This window comes from Spermophilus citellus, assembly GCF_964194105.1.
Source record: "Spermophilus citellus genome assembly, chromosome: 18".
NCBI lineage: Eukaryota > Metazoa > Chordata > Mammalia > Rodentia > Sciuridae > Spermophilus > Spermophilus citellus.
Genome location: NC_138200.1, coordinates 53,565,937 through 53,577,972, shown reverse-complemented (window position 1 = coordinate 53,577,972; position 12,036 = coordinate 53,565,937). Strand labels below are relative to the sequence as shown.

General features: G+C 41.3%; 1 protein-coding gene across 2 annotated transcripts in view; it reads right to left on the bottom strand.

The window, feature by feature from the left end:
- Positions 1-147: 147 nt before the first annotated feature.
- The window catches only part of TANGO6 (transport and golgi organization 6 homolog), a 186,348-nt gene continuing 174,459 nt past the window's right edge, over positions 148-12,036 (bottom strand). For both annotated transcript variants that reach the window (XM_081274396.1, XM_081274397.1), the window contains one exon: positions 148-2,744. In XM_081274396.1, coding sequence (XP_081130522.1) covers positions 2,568-2,744 — 177 coding nt within the window. In that variant the 3' untranslated portion in view covers positions 148-2,567. The remainder of the gene's footprint in view (positions 2,745-12,036) is intronic.

The following is a 12,036-nucleotide window of genomic DNA, read 5'->3' as shown; positions in this document are numbered from 1 at the left end:
TTTGTGTTTTCATTATCCTATCGTGTTCTTTCCCAAGGACTTCTCCTCCCTCCCTCCCCCACACCTCTCTCTCTCTCTCTCTCTCTCTCACACACACACACACACACACACACACATACACAAATTTGAAAGAATTGTTTAAAAACTTGGAAAATTTTAATAATTCAGTCATGTTTAGAAGGGTTTCACTAAGGAATCTTCTCAAATTTGGTAACAAAGTCAGAAAGTCACTCTCTTAAATTAAATTAATCAAAATCAATAAAGAACTGATGCTTTTAGCCTCTTGCCAAATAGTTCAAATTAAGAGACATTTTGTAAATAGAAACACAGGGACTAGGATGCTCTGAGAGGCTCTCAAGGTTTTTAGATTAGAGAATTTCTCAGTGTAATCAAAGTGATCAATTAGGGTATATCCTCAGAACTAGAATGCATTTGATGCATATAAATTAGTAAGTTTGATCAATCACTGAGAATATGCATCTGGTTGTCTAAAGTGGGTTTTGTGGACGCTAAAGAAGTCTAAAAAAACGGCTGGGGATGTGGCTCAAGTGGTAGCGCGCCCGCCTGGCATTCGTGCGGCCTGGGTTCGATCCTCAGCACCACATACAAAGATGTTGTGCCCGCCGATAACTAAAAAATAAATATTAAAATTCTCTCTCTCTTTAAAAAAAAAAGAAGTCTAAAAAACAAGCATTCTTAGGTGCATCTGGTTGGTCTAAAGGAGATCCTTCCCTGATGTGAAAATTACAATCCTGATCTTCAAGACATTCTTGATTTGGAGAATAGAAACTCATGCCACTTCGCTAGCTAAATAGAAATATTCCTTAAATATTCCTAACTACCTGTTCTAATTCTTTGTTTACTAAGCTCACCGTGACCCATAACTGTATATAAGTTGGCCTCTTGAAAGAGTTACTTACCAAGAAGGTTCTAAGCTAAGATCCTGGTGTGTAATCTGGCCAGAGAAAGAAATATCCTGTTGTTAACTGGCAAATGGGCAAGTTTATACATAGATCCTTTAGTCACTTGAGTTTTCAGAAATTGTATTTTGGTTCCCCTGGGTCTGGATACCCTGGAAGGCAGGGATAAAGTCCTGTGATAAAATTCCACTCCTACCCCTACAGAGCAGAGGACTGATTAAGGAACTCTGCTTTACCTTGTCAAAGTGTGGACAATGGGGAGGGCTTATCTCAAGTGGCCAGGCAGTTTCTCCTTTTTGTCATCTCTTTTAACTTTAATTAAAATGCAGTGGCCAAAATGTATAAATAAATAGAAACCACGGTGCTACATCTGAAATCATTTCAATAAACCTGGCATCAGGCCACCAGTGTGTAACCCACTTGCCACCTGCATTTCACATCACTTCATTGTTTAAACACTCAAGCTTCCAAAGGAGCAGAGGATTGAATGCAGGACACCAGCTCTCTGAGATGCCGTGGCCCCTTCCCCCTGATAATCTGGGCAACTCCTTGCAAACAACAGCAGAGGGAATGAGAGGAAATGGCGCCAGTGGACAAACAGAGCTTACTCTTCTTCTCTGGAAGATTCAACCATTCAATCAGCGTATTTTCTTTCTGAGAAGCAAAGCCTGCTCAACTCTACAACTTTCCATCTCAATATCAGAAGACCATATTTAGACCTGTTGTTCCCAGCCAAGATAATCTTATTCCATTTTGCATGTTTTAGACACTACTTCCTTTCCCTGGCTCCCAAGTCATCTCTTACTCAGATGCTTTTTTAGGAGCAAGACAATTAGCTCTGCATGCTCCTTGTTATCATAAGGAATAATAATCTCACCATTAAAGAATACCAAAATATGTGACCTATGGGTGGCCAACTCCTCCTCAAGGAGCAAGAGAATGGCCATTTAATCAAATTCCATCAGTCATGCTAGCATTATACTTCCATTTGGAGATATCTGTTTTTGAGGGGGGAATACTAGGATCCCAGGGGTGCTTTACCACTAAGCTATGCCCCCAGTACTTTTTTTTTGTACTGTGCATTAAATCCAGGGTCACTTAACCAGTGAGACACATCTCTAGCCCTTTTATTTTTTAATTGGAGACAGGGTCTTGCTAAGTTGCTGAGGCTGGTTTTGAACTCATGATCTCCTGCCTCAGTCTCCCGAGCTACTGGGATTACAGGCATGTGCCACCACACCTGGCTCCCAGCCCTTTTAATTTTTTGAGACAGGGTCTTGCTAACTTGCTGAGGCTGGCCTTGAATCTGTGATTCTCCTGCTTCAGCCTCCTGAGTCACTGGGATTGTAGGCATGCGCCACCATGCCCAGCTAGGAGACATTATTCTTTAAGTTCTAAAGGACAGTGAAAAATGTGCAGATCAATGAGATTTGTAATATTTTTTCTTTTAATGGCACATGTTTCAGGCTGGGTGCAAGATGACTAACTAGATTCTTTAGGACAGTTAGCCTGAAGACCCAAGTAATCAGTGTCATCTCAAGGTCAGCCATATTGCTAGTGTCAAAGAGGCAGTGAGGCCACCTGCTGGAAAACTTAGGCATTGCTCTGGCTACTAGCTCCTTGCTCCTTCCTGGCCTTGGGTCAGGTCTATGGCAAGACCATGATCTTTTTCTCCAGCTTCTGTGGTGGGAACAAGAAGTTTCTCATGATCTCATCCAGTTCCTCCAGGGCCAGCTGGGCATGGAGCTTGGCCACATCATCAGACTCCAAACGCACCACGTGCTTCAACAGATGGTAGAGATCCTTGAGGACGTCTCTCAGCACCTGTAAGAGACAGACAGGGTCATGACCATCTGTCTACTAGGAGGAAACCCATAGGCTCCCTTAAGAAGATAGTGAATAGCCCTCAGGTTGGAAAAGCAGGGAGGGGTAGCTGTGGCACTTGTCCTGAGATAGGTTTCCCTTGTATTTCTCTTTACCCCTGATGCCTCACTGCATAGCTTTGGGAACTGCTGTTCCTCTTTACTCCAGGACCAAGGATACATCCCAGACCTATTCCTTTAGTCCCAAAGCCTGGCAGATATCTCTGGACCACAGATGGGCAAGGCTGCCCACATACAATCACTCTCAAAACAACTGAATACTAGCATGTTCCTCTCAAGTCCCCAGAAAGTCCCTTGCCAACATCCACACAGGTATTTACCTTATGAAATTCAGGAGGCTACTTCTTCAGCAATTATGCCTTTATTGCCCCTACTTTTATAATTTTTCACTGAAGTTCCATTTCCATATTTCCCCCCCCATATATGTGTGTGTGTGTGTGTGTGTGTGTATGTATGTATGTATATGTACATATATTTCAATTGCCACTCTGTGAAGGGAAACTAGAGGACTGCATGGATGGACCCACACCCATTTTTCACTACCAATGTTTTGATCTCATGGTCTGATATGGAATTTGGGAGAGTTCTAAAAGCACCTGCCCCCAGTACCTACTATTTTCCTATAAAATCTTCTCAGTTTCTCACTTGGGAGTGAGAACTACTGGCAAGAAGCAGGTTTCAAAGAAATAGGGAAACTCAGAGTAAGGGGGATTTAGGGACCATCTGATCAAACTAGGGACAGAAGACAATAGGTCACAAGGAGTCATCTGACTTGCCTGAAGCTATGTGCGGAGTTACTTCTGGTCTAGGGCTTATTGCCTCAAAACCTACTATTTTTTGGGCTAAGAACTATATTAGATACTTCCTATATATTTTCTAATTTTATGCAGGTTAACTCTGGGAAAACCTGGTAGGGGGTTGGGGATGTAGCTCAGTGGTAGGGGTGCTTGCCTAGCATGTGTGAATCTCTGGGTTCAATCCTCAATGCCCCCTTAAATCAAATTAAACAAAAAACTAGTAAAATCAGGTTTCTAATTCCAGAGTCTGTGTTCTTATTTTATATTTTTATTGAAAAGCTAATACAGTACAAAAAACACACATAAAAAATAAAAATAAATTAAAAACCCCACACACCTACACATTAAAAAATCAGGTGTGATGGCACATGCCTGTAATCCCAGTGGCCCAGGAGACTGAGACAGGAGGATTGCAAGTTCAAAAACAGCCTCAGCAATGGTGAGGTGTCAAGCCACTCGGTGATTTCCTGTCTCTAAATAAAATACAAAATAGGACTGGGGATATGGCTTAGGGGTCGAGTGCCCCAGAATTCAATCCCTAGTAGCCAGGAAAAAGAAAAAAAAATCAGGCTCTTGGGGCTAGGGTTGTAGCATAGTGGTAGAGCACTTGCCTAGCATGTGTGAGGCACTAGATTCGATTCTCAGCACCGCATATAAATAAATAAAATAAAGGTCCACTGACAACTTAAAAACAAACAAAATTCAGACTCTTGCTGGGTGCAGCGGCACATGCCTATAATCCCAGTGACTCTGGAGGTTGAGGCAGGAGGATGGCAAGTTTGAGGCCAGACTCAGCAACTTAGTGAGGTCCTAAGCAACTTAGTGAGACCCTGTCTCTAAATAAAAAAATAATAATTAAAAAAAAATGGCTAGGAATGTAGCTCAGTGGTAAGGTGCCCCTAGGTTCAATCTCTGGTATCAAAATAAATATTAAACAAATATATACATAACTAAATATATATATTTTACAAATTTATATATATATATATATATATATATATATATATATATATATATATATATATTTCAAGATTCCTGAGAGTACACAACCTCCTCTCCACCCAATGCTGGGGATCAAACTCAGGGTCTTTTGCATACTAAGCACATGCTCTAGTACTAACCTACACCCTCAGTGTCCCCTTTTGTACCTTTTAAATATTTTTTTTTATGAGATATTACTCTTAAAAGTGATTAGGTGCTAGCTGTGGTGGCACACTTTTTAAAAATTTTTTGGTACCAGGAATTGAATTCAACCACTCAATCACTGAGCCACATCCCCAGCCCTATTTTGTATTTTATTTAGAGACAGGGTCTCACTGAGTTGCTTGGAGCCTCGAAGTTGCTGAGGCTGGCTTTGAACTTGCAGTCCTCCTGGGCCACTGGGATTACAGGCATGTGCCACCATGCCCAGACTGGCACATTTTTAATGATAGCTACTCGGAAGGGCAGGAGAATTGTAAATTCAAGAACAGCCTCAGCAACTTACCAAGACCCTGACTCAAAATAAAAAATAAAGATGACTAGGGAGGTAACTCAATGGTAAAGTGTTCTAGGTTCAATCTCTAGTACCAAAAAATAAAAATAAGTAAATAAATAGGCATACATTTAAGTGAATTCACTATTAGGTAAAGAATGTTAAGTCCATTTAACAGAATAGAACCTACTCTTAAAAGGCCTACCATCAGGAAAGGCAGGAAAGAGAAGACAATGTGCACACAAATAATTTAAAACTGAACATGGTAAAGGTCCTAAGACAGCAGAGAAAGTGATTAGAGTTCAGAGGAAAGGGAAGGTACATTTTAGGAACAGTTAATGAACTGGAAATGGCAAGTGTAAATGATGAGAAATGAATTTGATGAGTGACAAGCATGTGGTCTGGACCCAAGGTCCGCAGGGCATTTCACATAAGCATACTAAGTGTGTGGCACCACCTCTTGGACTTGCTATAGGAATATACAGCAAGCCTTCCTATCTTATGAGGACCTTTGTAGTGTGGTTATTGGGGAAGGGGAGGAAAGCAGGTGATAAGGCTACCCAGGAGTTGCCTTTGCCATAGCTGGTTTCCCTCTGGCTGCCTGTGTCCAGCTGTGTGGACCTTCTTAATTTCCTTTCCTGAGCAAAGCTCCTTCCTAGGTCAAAGCCCTTGCATATGCTATTACCTACTGGAAGACTTGTGCTTCCTCTTCACCTACAACTCTTCCATCCTCTGCCTAAATTGCCATTGAGTCCTCAGGGATTCCTTCCCTAGCCCTACCTGCTAAGCCCTTCTTAAGCCTTCTTCCTGTGGTTCTGTTTGTAGCCCCTATCACAATCATGTTTTAAGTATTTATTGGGTGATTTTATTTATTTATTTGTGCTGGGGATTAAATATTATATAATTTTAAAACTTTCTCCTTATAAATCATAGGTACTATTGACACTGAGGCCAGATCTTGCCTTTTTCACTCTGGTATAGCCACAGTGCCTCATATCTGCACATGGCAGATGTCATAAAATACTCATGAATGAAGGCAGGCATGTATGCCATTCCTGGCCAGCCTTTGACTTTGTAAAACCCCAAATTCTAAGAATATCTACTGAACAATGCCAGACAACCAGGGCTGGCTTCATGAGTATGTGACCTGTGAAGTTACACTAGATTCTATGGTAAGAGGCCCCATTTTGCTTGGTTTAATGATATACTGTTGCAATCTTCAAGTTCTTAATAATTTTGTCTTTGAACTTTTGTTTTGTAAGTTCAATGGACAATGAAGCATGAATGTGAGCAGAGATTGTGCTATTTGCATGTCAGTGCATTTGCCTATAGGTCACTGTGCTCTATAAGCACAGAATTCACTCACATGTGGGACAAGACTCAAGCCTATCTGTTATATTTACAATTAAGCAAATAGAGGCGCTGACAGCCTGGAGAGGCCATACTTTCCATTCCAACTAGAACTTGCTTCTAACACAGAAAGACGGCAACAGCTTTCTAAGAAACATGGATGACCAAGGAACCCTATCAATCCTTTTTTACTAATTTATTGCCATATTGTAGCCAAACATTTACACCAAAAAAAAAAAAAAAAAGACACAGAGGCTGGGGATAAAGCTCAGTCGGCAGAGTGCTTGCCTTGTATGAATAGAGCCCTGGGTTTAATCCCCAGAACCACAAAATAAAAAAAAGAACAGATGGAAGAAGGACACCTAGAGTGTTTTTTGTTTGTTTGTTTGTTTTTTGTATTGAACGCAGGGATGTTCTACTACTGAGCTAGATCCCCAGCCCTTTTTATTATTTATTTTGAAGACAGGGTCTTACCAAGTTGCTGAAGCTGGCCTGAAACTTGGTATCCTATTCCTCAGCTTCCTGAGTAGCTAGAATTACAGGTGTGTGCCAGTGTGCTGGGCTCTTTCATTTCTTGTTATCATTAAAGCAAAGATAGTGTTGGTAGCAGGTGCATGTATCATACAAATTCTGTAATTTTGGTGATTCTGCATACAAGTTAAATGTTCTTATATTTGCATTTAAAATTGGCGTCTCATAAAATAAAGATGAGCAGTAAAACTGATGCTGGTAATTTCACATTTTAGTTCTCTCTACTTAGAATAACATTAATAGCAAATAATAAGAACATGACAAGTTGAGAGGGAAACTGTGGAAAAAGGAAAAAACTTCATATTTTATTACATTAAAGGAATTTTTTTCTTTTTCTTTTAACATTTGATTTTGCACTGGGCTGCACAGATTATAGTCAACCCTGCAGACCACTCTCAATGAATGTTCCTTGTCCAATGTCACCATGTTAAGTGCCTCAGTCCTAGGAGCCAATCTCACAAAGATACTGCCAGATGCTTGCAGAGTAATTATCTCAGACTTTTTCAGAGAGCTGCAGAGACAGAATGGGAGTTAGGTTTCCTGGTCCAAACTAGGACACTTTCCTGCCTGGCCTTTCATAACCTATCTTTGGGGTGAGAAAGTTCTTTCCTCCAGGCAGAGAGTGAAAATGAGATGATTCCAGGAAAGACAATGACTCGCTGCAGCACCCACCTCACCATTACTCACTCATTCGGTAATCATTATTCAGGGCCTCCCTTGGGCCCAGGTAGTGTGCTGGTGACAGAAAAAGATGAATAATGCATGCACTGCCCCTCTGGCAGCCACAGTAGGGCAGGGAGACAGGCACACACCACACAGAGTGGTCTCCACTCTGAGAGATGCACATAATTTTGTGGAAGCGAAGGAAGGCATTTCACCTCTGGAGATGGGTGGTGGGGGAGGAGCAATGCCTTGTATATGAGAAGGCCTTCATTCTCATATTTATTGGGTGGCGACAGGGAAGATTTGGCAAGCCCCCTCACCTCCAAACCACCTCAAACAAAGGCAGTTTCTAAGTAAAACTAGCTTGAGACACTCTCCTACACTTTCTAATGAATTACAGCTCAACACATCTCACAGAAATTCCAGAGTTTCCACTGTTTATTACATGCTCATCTTTTGTCCCAACCCTAGAGGAATCTTTCACCTGGTGAGAAGCACATTAGAGATTTTTTTGCCCAAGCCTCCTAACATTCAAAGTAAGGTGGCTTTGCCTCTACAAAGCGGAAGTTCCCAAGAATTCTGTTCTTTCTTGGGTGTGGGTAGGAATTTTCCCCTCGGGCTCTGCTGTGTCCTTAAAATAACAATAATACATGTGCAAACACCACTTCATCCATGAGGGGTGCTGAGCTCCTGTCAGCAGGCACCGGATCTCCTTTTTAGGTAACAGGGTTAAGCAAAGGCTCCTTCTTAATTAATGGGTCTATCTTAGCAACCCACCCTTGTAAGCTTTCCCCAATCCCTGTAAATTTAGGGATCTCACACATCACAGGACTTCCTCTGGACTCCCCAAGGATCAAAGCTTCCTGCCAGCCAGGATTGTCACCAAATCCCATGGATCAGGGGCTGAATACAAGGAAAGTTCAAAGGTAAAGTCATTCACAGGAGCCTCTGAGGTAGGCAGGATATAGGCAGAGGCACCCTCTCATTAACACTTCAACACACCTGCCATTCATTCCCTTCTGTATCAAGCCCAAGGATTCCCCAGGGAAAGGGGGAGAGGAAGGGGTGTTTGAGTGGAGGTGGCTGCCTCTCATCCATGTAAGAGCTGGTTCAGTTTAGTGTAGCAGGTGGTAGAGAGAAATATTTTCTTTTCTTTTCTTTTTTTTTTTTAAAGAGAGAGTGAGAGAGGAGAGAGAGAGAGAGAATTTTTTAAAATATTTATTTATTTTTTAGTTCTCGGCGGACACAACATCTTTGTTGGTATGTGGTGCTGAGGATCGAACCCGGGCCGCACGCATGCCAGGCGAGCGCGCTACCGCTTGAGCCACATCCCCAGCCCCGAGAAATATTTTCTTCATCTAAGAAATTTCTTTGGCCAGGGATACCCCCACACCCCCACCTTTTTTTTTTTTTTTTTTGGTGATGCTGGGAAATCAAATCTTGGGCTTCATGCATGCTAAGCATATGCTCAATCACTAAGTTATAAACCCCTAGCTCCTGGCTAAGGATATCTTAGAGAAGTACTCAGATTCTTTCACTGGAAACTCTTTGGAAGAGGCTGGGGTATCTTATTAACAGAATTTAGAGAATGCAGTGTCATGGGATACATATAGCCCTCTCTCTACAGGTGCAGGTTCCCTGAAACACACAAAGCTGAAATTTCAGGGAGAAGGGACAGTGTTAGGGTTAGATGAGAAAAGACCAGAATAGGCAGAGCTAATTGAAAAGGAAACAGTGTGAGAAAAAGAAAAAAAAAAGAAAGAAAGAAAAAAAAAAAAAACCTGCCTTTGGCACACAGGTGCACTTTCAATAGAAAAGCAGGAAAACAGTTTTGACTCTTTCAATATGCTGGACCCGGAACATCCTGAAGTGGTTTTTTCTTTGAGTTAAAATCAAAAGAAGAAATAAAAGGCAGAGACCTTTCTTCTTTTTAGTTCTAAAATATATTTATTTGCTTATAAAACCAAATAACCACAATCCAGAATATCTGGAAAATAGAGGAAGAAAAAACATGTCTCTAGTCATGCTATCTCCCTAACATGAGCTTCATTAGTATGGACATTTAATAATGAAGAGATTCATTTATATGAATAAACTATGCCTGGTTTATAAATTTGAGGCCAGCCTCAAAAAAAAAAAAAAAATGGTGGTGGGGGGGCTGGGACTGGGGCTACAGCTTGGTGGTAGAGCACCTCCAGGTTCAATCCCTGGTACTGCAAAAAGAAAAAAAATGTATATTTCATGGTGGTTTTACTAATGAAACTTAGGTTCATAGAACCACTATTCTTCTGTCATTGTTAAATGGGATCAACAAGATACATCAAAAATGATTACAAACACCTCCCTCTCACTCTCTCTTAAAAAAGAGCTTAGAAACTTTCCATATGGAATGGCCTGACAAAAACTTAAAAATGATTACAAACAAGCCACTTACAGAAAGAAGTACTCATAGAAAGATGTGTTAGCAGAGGCTTTTCCATTTATAATTCCTTTTTTTTTTTTTTTTTTGGCAGTACTAGGGATTGAACCCAGGGTCTCATGCATCTAGGGAAGCACTCTACCCCAGAGTTCATCTGTAATTTCTTAATATTTGAGGGAGAAATGGGTTCCTAAATACATAAGGATAAAAAGTTAAATGCTAGCATACTAACTGTAGTTAGAAATTCAATTTTTTTTAGAACCCATACATGAGGCAAAAAAGATCAAAAGGAAAGAAAACTAAATTCCACACAATCCCATCAACCACCAATGTGGTTATCCTTGTGGCTAAGAAATAAGTACTGGGTACAAAGAGAAAAGAATAACAGGAAGTTAGACATTGAAATAAAAACCAGGGAGCCAGGCACAGTGGTGCACACCTGTAAATCTCAGTGACTCCAGAGGCTGAGGCAGTAGGATTGCAGGTTCAAAGCCAGCCTCAGCAACTTATGTGCCCTCGAAGCAACTTAGTGAGACCCTGTCTCAAAATAAAAATATACAAAAGGGCTGGAGATGAAGCTCAGTGGTAAAGTCCCTAGGTTAAATTCCTAGTACCAATAAACAAACAAACATCAGGAGAGGACAGGGGAAGGAGGTGAACTGGAGACTGTCCTGGCAGAGAAAAATTTTCTCTAGATTGGAACCCAGAAGAGGAAGAGAACCCAAGATCTGATTTCTTCAGTTTAAAACACATGCTGAGGGGCTGGAGATGTGGCTCAAGCGGTAGCGCGCTCGCCTGGCATGCGTGCGGCCCGGGTTCGATCCTCAGCACCACATACCAACAAAGATGTTGTGTCCGCCGAGAACTAAAAAATAAATAAATAAATATTAAAAAAAAAAAAAAAAACACATGCTGAAACAAGCCTGGGATGTAATATGAATCTGTCAGGAAGCTACTGACTTTTTTTTTTTAAGATAATGGGTCTCAATATGTTGTACAGGCTGGCCCTGAATTCCTGGGGTCAAGTGATCCTTCTGCCTCAGTCTTCCAAATAGCTGAGACCACAGGCATGGGTCGCTGCATCTGGCTTTTGTCCAACTTGTAAGAACCCTCACTTTGACCTCTGTGCCTCCATGTCAAAACCTATGTGACTTTGTGTCTGAGAAAAGTGAAAGTGAATGGATGAGACTAGTTTTGGAGCAAGGAGTACAGGATCAACAATAGAGAACAACTAGGCAAATATGTCCCAAATTGTGTGCAAGAGACTTACGTTAAGAATTCTGGGTCACCCAGGGACAGTATCTCAGGGGCTTACGCCATGTGGGGGAGGCAGACACGTAGAGCTGAACCCAGTGGGCTGAAGGCGAACAACCTGTAAAGTGAATCCTGGAGCTTCCAATCCTTAGCTAGGGAATCTTGAGCAAACAGCTTTCTGCCTCAGAACCTTGGTGATCTCACCTGTAAAATGGAGTTAATGCTACTTCATTTTGAAGGTTGTTATAATAATCGACATCTAAGGATCCAAGCACAAGGACATGGTGGCTGCTAAGTAAGTGGTAGTCTGTCAGTCTCCCCCACAAATACTGAGATCCTGTGAGGCCAGGGCAGTGTCCAACTTGTTATTCTCATATCACTAAAGCCTAGAACAGTGCCTGGTAAATCTTTGAGGAATGAATGAACAAACGAATGAATAATGACAGCTAATCCTTACATAGTACTTAGTATTTGGTATGTGCCAGGTATGGTTCTAAACATTTTATCTATATTAACTCATTTAATCCTCACAATGCAATGAGAGAGATACTATTACTATCTCCAATTTCCTCAGGACCAATTACTAGTAATAGGCGGAGCCAGGATTCAAACCCTGGCAGTGGGTCTCTTTGGCCAGGTCTCCCATGTAGTTGGGACCATTTTATCCAACTTCTAAGAACTCTCATTTTGTCCTTTGTGCCTCTTGTCAAAACCTAGAGCTAGTGTTCTTTTTTTTTTTTTTTTT